This window comes from Panthera leo, chromosome D1, assembly GCF_018350215.1.
Source record: "Panthera leo isolate Ple1 chromosome D1, P.leo_Ple1_pat1.1, whole genome shotgun sequence".
NCBI lineage: Eukaryota > Metazoa > Chordata > Mammalia > Carnivora > Felidae > Panthera > Panthera leo.
This window is the reverse complement of record NC_056688.1, coordinates 105203406-105216626: the sequence shown is the minus strand read 5'-3', so window position 1 is coordinate 105216626 and position 13221 is coordinate 105203406. Positions and strand designations below refer to the sequence as shown.

At 53.0% G+C, this 13221-nt stretch overlaps 1 protein-coding gene across 5 annotated transcripts in view; it reads left to right on the top strand.

Moving 5' to 3' along the window:
• The window catches only part of DDB1 (damage specific DNA binding protein 1), a 29161-nt gene extending 19355 nt beyond the window's left edge, over positions 1-9806 (top strand). For all 5 annotated transcript variants that reach the window (XM_042906096.1, XM_042906098.1, XM_042906100.1 and 2 more), the window contains 8 exons: positions 30-194; positions 891-985; positions 5499-5669; positions 6025-6134; positions 6411-6580; positions 6780-6882; positions 8285-8408; positions 8998-9806. In XM_042906096.1, coding sequence (XP_042762030.1) covers positions 30-194; positions 891-985; positions 5499-5669; positions 6025-6134; positions 6411-6580; positions 6780-6882; positions 8285-8408; positions 8998-9081 — 1022 coding nt within the window. In that variant the 3' untranslated portion in view covers positions 9082-9806. The remainder of the gene's footprint in view (positions 1-29; positions 195-890; positions 986-5498; positions 5670-6024; positions 6135-6410; positions 6581-6779; positions 6883-8284; positions 8409-8997) is intronic.
• Positions 9807-13221: the final 3415 nt, after the last annotated feature.

Sequence of the window (13221 nt, the reverse complement as noted above, 5' to 3'; positions counted from 1 at the left end):
GCCAGTCACGCCTCCCGGTCTCCTTCCAGTGCTTCATGCCCACCAGTTTCTGCAGAACGAGTACGCCCTCAGCCTGGTCTCCTGCAAGCTGGGCAAAGACCCCAACACGTACTTCATCGTGGGCACGGCCATGGTGTATCCCGAAGAGGCGGAGCCCAAGCAGGGTCGGATCGTGGTCTTTCAGTATTCCGACGGTAAGTGGGCACCGTCCCCAGCCTTTGAGAGATCTGACATCTGGGAAAGTGAGACCGTTTGGGTTCAGGGCCTTGGTGAAGCGGCGGAAGAGTCTGGATTGATTGCTGTGCCACGAGACTTTGTGTTCTGCCACTGAAGCTGCTGCTGATCTGAATCAGTTTTCACAGAGGGGGGCGGCAGACCCACAAGTAAAATCTAGCTTGCGTTTCTTCCTTTTCTACTCTTTGAAGGGAAGACGGGTGGGGGCGGGGGCGGGGGAGGTGAAGTACGGTAAGAGAATCGAGCGGCCAGAAGGAGAGGAATCCTAGGTTTGCTTTGCACTCGGTTGCTCAGCCGCGTGGGTCCTGTTGCAGCTTTAGTGCTTCGTGTGCACATCTGTCTCTTCTCATCTCCCCTACCCAAGAGGGTTCTCAGGACTCACTCTCAACCCCAAAATCTCAGCTCAGATGGCTGAGATGGAATGTGGTCTCCATCTTGGGAGTCGGAGCTGCAATTTTGGGGGCGGCAGATCTTGGACACAGCGTGGAGTCGCTGCACATTCTGTGGGGCTCACAGCTGTGGTGGTGGTTGACCCCAGGAGACACTGACTCTACTTCCTGCATTCAGACGCGTGGTTTGGGAGCAGGAATTAGAGCCAGAGGGGGAAAAGTGTGCGCTCCTAAAGGAGACTCAGAGTCTCTTCTCTCTCCCCTCAGGAAAACTACAGACTGTGGCTGAGAAGGAAGTGAAAGGGGCCGTGTACTCCATGGTGGAATTCAACGGGAAGCTGTTAGCCAGCATCAATAGCACGGTGAGGCCGCTTGGTGTCACGCCCTGGGTTGCACCCCGTCGTCTACAGAGCATGTCTCTTTCACGTTCCCCGAGGCTGCCTATGTGTCAGATGCTAAGGATGACAGGGTCGGGGGGATGGAGGGCGCAGCTGGGCATCTGGGGAGCTCGGGTTGGCCCAGCTCTTGGCCTTGGTTACGGGAGCCCCCCGTGCCTATCAGATCCTGAGCGCTGTGGGTATTGAGAACAGGGTGCGGGCTGCAGTCCCTGTGCTTGCGAGTGGGCCGTGGCGGGGGACTATTCCATCTGTACGGAACAAGGTGAGCCAAGCCGTGTTATTACCCTCGGTACGTCCCGGAAGCACTGGTCCCGTGAAACAGTCCACTGTAGGTGTGAGATGTAGCAGTGGACAAAGAGCTGGTTCTGGGACCTACGAGCAGCTAGTACACATATCTGTTCTTGAGACGATGAGAGATAAAAGTGGGGCAGGGACTGAGGAAGTGCCAGAAGCAGCATGGGGTGGGGACTGCTATTTCATCACATGGTTGGGGGTGGGGGGCGGTTCTTGCTGAGAAGTGACATCCGGGCAGGTTCCTGAGGGACGGAGAAGCCATGCCTGTGTCTCGGAGAAGCCAAGTGCGAGGAGTGGGAGGAAGGAGCGGTCCTGCTGTCTGCGTGGGAGCGAGCTGGGGCAGGCAGGGGGGTCAGAGGGGCAGCCAGGGGCCTGATAGGCTGTTTAAGGACTTTGGGGTTTTACTGTGAGGATGATGGAGACTTCTAGAGGGTTTGAGCAAATGCTTGGATGTGGTTGGACTTCTGTCTTGGAAAGATCACTTCACATCTTGGGAAAGGCCGGAGGAGCCCAAGGGCAGCAGCGGTGAGATCTGTCAGACGGTAGTGCTGATGCAGACAGCAGCGGCTGGTTTCTGGGAGCAGGGGCGCTGGAGAAGGTAGGGAGGGCTCCGGCACACAGGCATGATCGATCGTTAACTGAATCTCCGGTCTCTCCCTTCCCCAGAGGATGGGGGAGGGGGCCAACAGGTCCAGGCTTCTAATCATGGGCACCGGCCCACATCCTAAACTATCCAGGAACCACCAAGAGGCACCTCATTAGAACCAAGGACTCTTGTCACCCGGGAAATTCCGGGGGATTTAGGAGCTCAGTGTAAAATGCTCTCATTTAGGAAGTTACAAGGGTTTTGGGAGCACTCTAGATCAGGAACTGGGGGCAGAGACCAAAGGTATTTTTCTGTGTCCCAGTGAGGAAACCAGAGGTTTCCTGGTTTTGGACCTCCTGGGTTTCAGTAGTCACGTTAGTGAAGACGTCACGATGGTTGCCGGATGGGCTAGAGATGGCAGGGCAGCGGTTATGACACGGCACTTAAAGCCGGCAGTGTGTTGGGTGCACGGGTGGCTCAGTCGGTTAAGGTCCACCTTCGCTCAGGTCATGATCTTGCGGTTTCTGGGTTCAAGCCACGTGTCGGGCTCTGTGCTGACAGCTCAGAGCCTGGAGCCTGCTTTGGATTCTGTGTCTTGCTCTCTCTGCCCCTCCCCCGCTCATGCTCTGTCTCTCTAGGTCTTAAAAATAAATGAACGCTAAAATAAATAAATAAGCCAGCAGTGTGGATGAGGTCACCCAAGATCATCCACATGCTGAGAGTGGGTAGAGGAGGGACCAGAAGGCCGAGCCCTGGGATCCTCCGGCCCATAAGTTGGGGTGATGGGGAAGAACGAGCCAAACGCAGAAGGGGTGAGGAATGAAGTAGGAGAGGAACCAAGAGAGAAAAGTGTTCTGGAAGCCACAGAAAGAATTTCGGGTGGGGGCGAATTGATAAATTACAGGTGCTGTCAGAAGTCAGGTAACGTAAGGGTTACGAGTTGGCCTCTGGTTTTGCCACCGTGGAAGGTATTGCTGCCCTCGGCCAGAGCAACTCTGGGTGGGCAGTGGGGTGGAAAGCTGGGAGAGGAGCGTTCGACCAGGACTGGGAGGAGAGGGCTGCTGGCGTTAGAACCGCTTTCAGGGAGTTGGTGTTGAAGGGAGAAAAGAGTAATGGGGTGACTGCAGGGGTGGCAGGACAAGAGAGTTGTTAGCTTTTCAAGCTTGGAAACACGGCTGCATCCTTCTGTGTGGACGAGAACGGTCCATTAGACACGAGGTGCCGGAGCTCTGTTTTTGAGTAGACCGATGGGAGGTGGGACGCAGTACCCCTGTGGGCCCCGGATGTCGGAAGCACCGGTCCACTTGGTTGTGTCTACCCTCCGAAGGAGCTGAGAGAAAGGGTGGAAACGGAGGGAGTAGAGGGTTCAGGAGGTATGGCTCGTAGCCTCAGGACCTGGAGGGCCGCGGACCAGGAGAGTATCCGGTTACTGGGAAGTAGAAGGAGCTCGCTGTCTGTGAGTGGTCTGAGAGGCGGTGAAACCAAGGACACAAGATTCTGGAATCGTGTAGTGGCAGGTTCTGAGGGTGACTGTTGGATGGACGAGATACATGAGGAGAGGGGGGTGAGGAGAGGAAAGGAGTCCGTATTGGGCCTTTTCTATGAGTGTGAAAGTCACCAAGGATCCCAGGAAGGCTGTGTGGGGGAGAGTGGTGGGGTGGGGGTGTGCATGGCTGCTCTGGGGCTGGCAGAGTCTGAGGGGGTGGGCTTCTGGATGGCATGTCAGGGAGGAGGCAGGATGGAGGTGAGAAAGGACCGGCTGGGAGTGCTTGGAAGCCTGTCTTTCCTCCAGCCTCGGCAGTACAGGGGACAGGGGCAGGGAGAAGTTGAGAGGGCTTGGAGTCCTTGTGAAAAGAGCCACGTCTGAGAGAAAGGAGATTGGCCAGAGAGGAGGCTGCCCAGGGACTGTGCTCCAGCAAGCGGGTGCAGAGCCTGTGCGCGGGACGTGGGGGGGTGGGGGGGTGGAGTGCGAGGTTAGGGAAGAGGTGGCTAGACCATTGCTGTCTAACGGAGCTCCCATAGGAGTTGCAGGTGTAATTTTAGACTATCTTGTTGTCACGTGAGTAAAAGTGAAGGGTAGATGAAATTGACTTGAGGAATGTATTTTATTTAACCCAATAGGTACAAACTATCGTTTCAACATGTAGTCAATGCAAAAATTATTAGGGAGGTATTTTGTGAGTTATTCATACAGAGACTTCAAAACCTGCTTTGTGTTTTTGCTCTTAAAGCACATCTCAGTTTGGGCTGGCCACATTTGAGGTGTTTTGTAGCTACCTGTGGCTAGTGGCTGCCATATTAGATAGCAGACAGAACCTGCTGGGTTAAAGAGTGGACATCCTGGATTTTTGGTGGTGTCTGACCTTGGTTTTGACTGTCTCCAGAGTAGACAGACTGCGAATGAAGGGGGTGGGGGGTGTTGCCGGGAGCATGTTGAGTGTTTGGCCCCATTTTTACTCCACTCTTGGAGTGGGCTTACCCAAAGATGGGGGGCTCTGGGTACCCATGACCCTGCCGATGGAGGTGTGGTAGCCATTGTAATTGTCACGCGTGACTCTTGGAGGGCAGGCGCCTCTTTGGAGTCCGGTTTCATTACACATACCCTGAGAAATCATGGCTTAATATATTCTGTCCAGCAGTTCCTGTATGTGCCGAAGCCTTGGGCGGGGCCACCTGGATCCTGGGGGTCTGCCAGGGCAGGCTTCTCCAGGGAGTGGAGTCCTCTGACTGGGTTGTGCCGAATATGTATCTGTTTGTCTGCTGGATTGTAAAGCATCTGCATTAGTTTGGAGGTGTGGTTGTAACTGAAGAAACACAGCAGTGGAGAAGAAAAAAGGGGGGAAAACTCTTTGGGTGGAGGGGTGGCCACAGATCTAGTTCTTTGGGCCCTTCCTTCCTTCCTCTCTCTTCTTTCTCTCTTTCTTTCTTGAGCGCACACACTCGTGCAAGTGGAAGAGGGCGGAGAGAGGGAGAGAGAATCTTAAGCAGGCTCCACGCTCAGTGTAGAGGCCAATGCAGGGCTTGATCCCACGACCCTGGGATAAAGACCTGAGCCTTCAGTTATTTGAAAGAGTCCTTGAGTTATTTGACCATGTTTCTGTTGGACTTTCTATTCCATTTTCTCTGCTCATTGGGTTCACGTCAGAATGTTCTAAGAACATATGTTCTGAGAAGGGTTCAGAAAAGACGGTTCGTCGGGAGGTGATCTTGTTCCTTTCTGATCAAGATGGATCTTCTTTCTCCAGAAATATTTCTGTAGGTCAGTTCTCAACTGTCAGTCACGAGAAGACCATCTTTTGTTGTGTCTTTAGTATTGCTTGCGTTACTGTTTACTTGGTATCTTTCTTGACACTGGACTCATTTTTTTTATGTAAAGGAAAATTTATTACCAGTTTGACGTGCTCACTCTATTTTCGTATCTCGTAAGTGTGTAATACCAAAATAAAATATTCACGCAAGTTCCGCAGCAAGCCGGCTCACCTCCCATGCTGCACTCCGGTAAATGGTGCTGCACATGGAGGCTTGAAGAGGGGGACAGGGGCCGTTCTGAGAGGTTTGGGGCCCCTCGGGTTGAGAGAAACGGGATGTCCTTCCCAGGTGCGGCTTTATGAGTGGACAACAGAGAAGGAGCTTCGCACCGAGTGCAATCACTACAACAACATCATGGCCCTCTACCTGAAGACCAAGGGCGACTTCATCCTGGTGGGCGACCTGATGCGCTCAGTGCTGCTGCTTGCCTACAAGCCCATGGAGGGGAACTTTGAAGAGGTAGTTGGGGTCGGGGGCAGACTTCTCACGATGTGGCCTCCGCGAGTGTTTCTGCGGTGGGGAGGGGTAATCAAGCCCAGCGGGGGCAGGTTTTTCCCGGAGCATACTTTCTGCTTTGGTTAGGTGTTTTCGGAGGACCCTCCCCTGGCACTTGAATCTCCCCATTCAGGTGCAACCAGCTGGGATGCACTGGCCGGAGATGGGGGTAGCATCTCTGTAGAGCGGCAGTCGTTAAACACAGGGCCATCTCTTCTGCGGGGCGGGCTCTTGGCCTCTGGCCAAAAGACCAGTCGGAGAACTCGCTTCTGTTACACACTGCTGATTATATTTTCTTGTTGTACCTTACTATTTGAAGATTGCTCGAGACTTCAATCCTAACTGGATGAGTGCTGTCGAAATCTTGGATGACGACAATTTCCTGGGGGCTGAAAATGCTTTTAACTTGTTTGTGTGTCAAAAGGATAGGTGAGTGACCAGCTTTGGGGACGGCGGGGCGGGGGGCAGGGCCCCCGAGTGGTGGATGAAGACGTCGGGTCCTTTTTCGGTGTCCGTGCGCCTCCTCACTGAGGTAGAGTTCTTCCACGAGGGAGTCAGAGCCACAGCAGTCGGTGTCTCCAGGCCGCCTCCTCCGCTGGGGCGTGTGTGGGCTCACCAGGGACGCGGAGCACGTGGTGTCCCGTGCGTGTGGTCCGTGGCGGGGACGGGAGGTGCAGGGAGCGAGTTTCTCACGCTGTCTTTCAGCGCTGCCACTACCGACGAGGAGCGCCAGCACCTCCAGGAGGTCGGTCTCTTCCACCTGGGCGAGTTCGTCAACGTCTTCTGCCACGGCTCTCTGGTCATGCAGAACCTGGGCGAGACTTCCACGCCCACACAGGGCTCGGTGCTCTTCGGCACAGTCAACGGCATGATTGGTAAGGCGGGCGCCTGCAGGGCGCGCTGCAGCACAGACCCCCGTTCGGAGGGATGCGGACAGCGGTGGGCCGCTGCCAAGGCGTCCGCTAGCAGAGGCCGCCACAAGCTCGGCTCTCCTCGCGTGGCTTCCCCGGGCTGCCCTCGGGGGAGGAAGCGTGCCGCGGGCTCTGCGGCTCACGGCTCCCTTTGCTTCTCCAGGGCTGGTGACCTCGCTGTCCGAGAGCTGGTACAACCTGCTGTTGGACATGCAGAATCGACTCAATAAAGTCATCAAAAGTGTGGGCAAGATCGAGCACTCTTTATATCCTTTCCAGGGGCGTGTCCCAGCACAGGTAGACAGCTGCATTACCCTAGGCTGCTTCTGGAAACTGCTGCTGTTTAGGAACTGTCTTGACTAGCTTCCCATGGGGAATGGACTTTTGTGGGTTTTGTTTTGTTTTGTTTTTAATGTCTGTTTGTTTTGAGCGAGCAAGCATGGGGAGGGGGCAGAGAGAGAGCTGAGCAGGCTCCCCACTGTCAGCACAGAGCCTGATGCGGGGCTTGATCTCAGATATTCGTGAGAGTATTACCTGAGCCAAAATCAAGTCAGATGCTTAGCAGACTGAGCCACCCAGGCACCCCAGTGTGTGTGTGTGTGTGTGTGTGTGTGTGTGTGTGCTTAATATACTTCTGGAAAAATTCAAACACACGGTAGCAGAGAGAATAGTATAGTGACTCCCCGTGTACTTATCACCCAGCTTACCTGGTTCATTTTAGAAATGTATTATTTGTGTCCTTGAAATATGCCTCTGGTCTTTCTGACCTTGCATGTCAAACAGGAAATTTAGATGACCACGTAGGAATGTGCTTTCAGAAATCTTGTTGGGGACAGCAGGGTCTGAGAACTCTTGTGGGAGAGGCTGGTGGGAGAAGAGGGGAAAAGTAAAGAAGCCGAAAGCTCCAGAAGCCCAGGGATCAGGCCCCTGTGACACCCAGGATCCAAGTACTGCTGGACATTTGCTTATTCCTGGAGATAGAAAGAGCCCTCCCCAGGCAGGAGGGCGGGAGGGCTCTGGGCCCATTCCAAGGCAGGACGGCCCAGCTCTTACCTGCGATAGAGGCGATGGGCTGGTGTGTCAGCTTTTGCTACCCAGCAGGGCTTTTGGCATGCTTCTTCTCCCACTAAGCCTCAGTTTATTCATCTGTGTAGATCAAGGTTACACTTAGAAGCCTGGTTCTTCCCAGGTGTGTACATAGGACTACCTGGAGTGCTTGTGGAAAACGTCCGTATGTGGCCAGGCTCTGTGCTAAGGAGAGGGTCTGATCTGTAGTTTTCTTAAAGTATTTTTTTAATGTTCATTTATTTTGAGAGAGACAGACAGAATGAGAGACAGAATCCCAAGCAGGGTCCGCACTGTCAGCACAGAGCCCGACACGGGGCTCGATCTCATGAACTGTGAGAACATGACCTAAGCTGAAATCAAGAGTTGGATGCTTAACTGACTGAGCCACCCAGGTGCCCCAAAGATCACTCTACTAGAGAATATTTGGATCAGGTGATAATTTTACCTAAGGCCTTTCAGTTCCAAAACTGTCTAAAGAGCAAACATTTCTTGTTCTCATCCTGGTGATCACTTTTAGATTGTGGTGTTGGGCAGAGGCAGGGATGACTGAAAGTAAGGCTGTTTGCAGATAATTGCATGTTCCTTAACTCACCTGTCCACCTGGAGATCCTTTCATACTGAGCGAAAGACAGAACCGGCCACAGGCTTCATTGATGGAGACTTGATTGAGAGTTTCCTAGACATCAGCCGGCCCAAGATGCAGGAGGTCGTGGCAAACCTACAGGTGAGCTGTGCGGTGTTTGGACTATGACCCAAGTCCATGGCGGGGCCAGGCATGCTGGAGACACCAGAGTGCCGGTGTCTCCTGCCTCCACCCCCAAGTACCAGCGGCCCTTTCTAAGTAGTTTCCTACCCTTGTGGGAAGGTGGAGTCTGAAGGCAAGGGGATGTGGCTGAGGGTCACGGCACTGTACGAGGAACTTCACCTGTGTGACCTCCAGGAGTGAGGGCATATTCGGGCATGTGCAGATCTCTGGCAACCCACAGATGGGAGGCAGGGTCAGGATCCTATAGGGAAGAGACCTTGCCACAGTGCAGAGTTTTGGGGTATTGTTCACTGGAGATAGTGCCTCTGGGGGACATTCTGGAAGGGAGAGAAACGTATACCAGGTGGTGGCCTTCGAACCAGCTTTGCTGTCAGGAGACCTTGCTGACTTGTACCTTTAAGGAAAGGTGTGGGTTTCCGATGAGACCTCCTTCCCTGCCACGGCAATACTGCCGACAGGTGCTTCTCGCTGTGACTGTCCTTTCCCCCTCCCTGGGGTGAGAGAGCACCCCAGTGGCCCTCACAGTCCTCCCCTTTCCTCATTGCAGTACGATGATGGCAGCGGAATGAAGCGAGAGGCCACCGCCGACGACCTGATCAAGGTTGTGGAGGAGCTGACGCGGATCCATTAGCCAAGGGCTGGGGTCCCCTTTCCCAGACCCTCCCTGAAGGCTTTGCTCTCCTGCCCTGCTCCCCTCCCCCACCACTGTCTTCTCGGCCAGGGGAAACCTTCCCCTAAGCCAGCTGTCCCAGAGGCCACAGTCTACCTGTGTGGAAATGGGGATTTCTTTGAACTAAAACCAGTTCACTGGAGACCTGGGAACGGGGTGAAGGTGAAGTATTTTCTCCCTGGATGTTTACCAGTCTCAGATGATTCCAGCCATCGCTTTGGACCACCAAGCCTTGATTGGTGTTGCCGGTTGTCCTTCCAGGGAGGGATTTTGCAGCTCTTGGGCTGAAAAGAAGCTCTGTGTGTGTGTGCGTGTGTGTGTGTGTATGTGTGTGTGTATGTGTGTGTGTGTGTATCACACTCATGCATTGTCCTCTGCTATCTTTTTATTTAGGTTGGGGTGTGGGGAGGCTGTGGGTAGGGGGGAAGGGGGTGGGACGGGGTCATTGTCTCTGAAGTGAGAGCTTCCTTTTGCTTTCTCTATTGCCTGAGAGCTTTGGGTCTGGAGGCCTGACCACCAGGCCATGAGCTGCTCTGAGTCTGAAACCTGGAGATGGTGGGTGTTACCCAAGCCACAGCCTTTTTTGTCTCTGGGGAACTGCCTTCTTCAGAGGGAAGAAGGTCGGGGGCCGTGAATTGGTTGTTAGTTTCCGAGTTTTACCAAATAAAGTAGAATCTAAGAAGAAAGATCCATTTGCTTCCGCTTTCCTTCTGGTTGCCCAGCTCCCCAGCATCGACCCGGTCACACTGCACCGGTTCAGTGTAAAGTCCTTTCCTTCCTTTACGGCAGCTGCTGTAGTCACTTGCCTTTGCTGCTGCAACAGCGGTTCCCAAGGAGGGAAACGACAGCTGCGTCTTCTTTGCCATGTGATCGTTTTTGGTGGGATCCCAAGGATAACGGGAGTCAGGTCTTTAAAATTCAGTGGCCTTTGATTGGTCTTGACCCTGTAGTCACCATTTGATTCCCAGTCGCCTCTGTTAGTAACCTGCTGGGCCTGGGGGTTGCTCCTGGGGGCTCCCTTTCCTGGTGTCATTTTAGACACGTGTACAGCGTCCAGCCAAGCAGCCCCCAGGCGCTGCTCCTTGGCCAGAGCAAGGAGCTCCTCATGCACCTCCTAGCTTCCTCTTGCCACATGCCCTTTGGAGTCTGATTTTATTTCCTCTGGTTTAATCAGGTAAACCTTTGGCGCCTTGGGTTTGAGAATACAGGAGTAGGACACGTTTGGGGTTCACCCTTCTGTCCAGCAAACAGAGCCTGTCTTCTTTTGGCTCAGTGGGTCACAGTGTCTGGGCCCACATTTCCACCAGTGATCCAGTGGGAATAAAGGCTGCTCTGTCCCAACAGTGGAGAGGAGGGTTGATCCTGGGCATATTGGCAGGCTCCTTTAAGACCAGCCTTTGATACAGTGTCAGGAAAATTGTGGTTTCAAGTTCAAACTGTGGTTTTGGGAGATTCTAGCTTAAAAGAGAAAGGGCAAGGAAGCATCTCCGCTTTGGGGGTCTTTGGGAGTAAGTCTCCTTTCCTAGGAGGCATTCCATGTGTTTCTTTACTGTTCTATTCCCCTTCCTCTTCTGGGATTTCTGAGGGTGGGGAGTAAGGGTCTTAAGGGAAAAAGTAATCAGCATCTCTCAAAAAAAACCACAGTTTGAACTTGAAACTCAACACTGTGATTTGAATTCTTCAAGTCATGGTTTGAATTGAAAAGGCCTGCCCCCATGCCAGAGACCAGCTTTAATGAGGCAGGCAAGCAACGGTCTCCAGATTGTGATTATTTTAAAAATTTAATCCTAGATGGAGGATTGACTCTAAGGTGCGGAGGTGAGAAAGAGGCTGTGGTGGGAGGATTATTCCGGTCCTTTTTCGTGGTCTGACCTGCAGCCGCGGAGACCTGCTACCTTGAGTAAGAAGGTTCTTTCGTATCAGTGGCTTCAGTCTTGACTTTGGGAGCTGTGGAGTCCTTGCAGTTTTGTTTTGTTTGCTATAATCTTGGGTATATTCACTCTGGATTGAATTCCAGCAATCCTTTGGAAACTGACGTTCTCCCGCCACACTCCCACAACCCCTCTTAAAAACGATTAATCACCTCTCGAGGGGTGAAAGGTTGCCCTTGGAGCTTTGCTACAGCCAGCTGGAGTGGCTCCTTTCCATGTAGGCGCTGATGAGCTACTCACCCCAGGCCTCTGCACGAAGGGACCTTTGGGAGAATAATAGAAACACTGACTCATCACATGACCATTTGGAAGGGTCACAAGCCAGAGGCCGCCTTTCTGCAGCCAACAACAACTTGGATCCTCCGCCCTCAGTGGAGGGTCCCTTTTGTTACGGAGAAGCCACAGGCCACAGAAGTGGGGAGGAAGCACGGAGGAGCTGTGACGAAGGGGTATGCCTAAACTAGTCCTTGGAGACGAACAATATTAAATTCGAGGCTCTCAGAGTCCAAACTCTGAGAAGCCTCGAGATCTAACAAACCAAAAGACAAAAGAAAGTAGCAAAACACCAAAGGAAAGAAGCGAACTGAGGATAAGAGGAGCAAGGTGAATGCCCTAAGGTCCAAAAGGAACTGGGGGAAAGGAAAGAAATGCCCGGGGCTGTTGAGAAAGTGGTTTCTTTTGGAACTCACCGAGGAATGAGTAAATTTTGGAATTTACCATGTCTTAAACATCCTGGGCTCCTCTTGAGGGGAAAATGAGGATTTGCTTCAAGCACAAAGCTGCAGGTCAACTGTCCAGCTGCTCACTGACCAATATGGAGCAAACCCTGCTGTAGTTCCAGGGGTGAGCCGGTGGCGGAGGGGACAGAGAGTAGCAGAGTATAGGAAGGAGGCAGCTGAGTCGCGCTGGAGCGTGGGAGAGGATGGCACGAGGTGGGTACAGGTGTGTGCAAGGGAATTTTTGTCTTGTGTAAATGTGTTGAGAACTTGTGGGTAGCTCCTGAGACCAGGAAAAAGGAGCACCTGTGTGAGTGGTGGCCAAGTAGGAATGATTAAGGGCAGTGGTGTACTAGATTTGGGGGGGGGGGGGCTCAAGTGAAGGAAAGGTTTGGGTTTATTCTTACTCTTGAATAATTCAGGGCTGGGTTCTCGACTATGTGGACACCGGAACCCTTTTTTAAAAGTAACAGGAATGCAGTATGAGGCACAGGGAGAAAGTGCACCTGTGGATGTTCTGAGGCAAAAAGGAAAGATGCCTGAGGTTCCTTGGGACTCAGAATGGGTATAAATAGGAAAGTCACACTCATCTTACGATACAGAATTTTGGTGACCTACTCGCTGAGAATTTGTTGCTTAGATTGGAAGATGGATCAAGCGTGACAAGGTGAGACAACAGGCCTATCTGAACATCTTCGAAAAGTCGACCTCACAGGTTCAGGGAGGGAGATTGGCTTAGTAACTTGCATTCAGTGAACAACAATAACAACATAAAAACATGACAGCCAAGAACACCTCTACTGGAAACTTAGGTTCACGTGGGTGCCGGGAAAGCCAAGTCCTATTGGGCTGTGTGGACAAAAGGATGGTGTCTGGAAGGAGACAAGAGTCCAGACGGTTGTTGGCACACCATGTTCGTCTGTGGTCACGGGTGTTATTACGGGTCTCAGTGACAGCCTAAGGTGGCCTGTAGGAGGGCAGCTGTAGAGGCAGAACCAAAGGAGCTGGGATTCTTTACACTTCCTAACCAATGTAGTTCTTCAAAACTGAATTGGGCTGCCTTTTGACAGGGAGTTCCTTATCCCTGGAAGTGTTTGAGCAAAAGCTTGACTCATTGGAACTGGGCCGCTAGGGAAGATTGCTGCACAGGGCAGAGGGCACACAATCTGGTCATCCTTCCAGCTTCCTCCCAGCTGGACGATCCCGATTTTCATCCACTCCCCCTGCCTACCAGTCTCCGATTGTTGGCCTGGGGCAGCTGCAGAAATGGGCAAAGAGCAGCCTGTGGGTTCAAGACCCGCTAGTGCCCCCTGGCCGGGGCGCAGGTGGATCCACTGACCCCGCGCACCCAGGGTTCGCGTGCTGATCTGCTGGCAGGCTGGGAGCCGGCCTAGAACTGCCCAGCAGCGCAGTGACCCAGCGTCCCACCTTCTCGTGACAACACAGGCAACTCC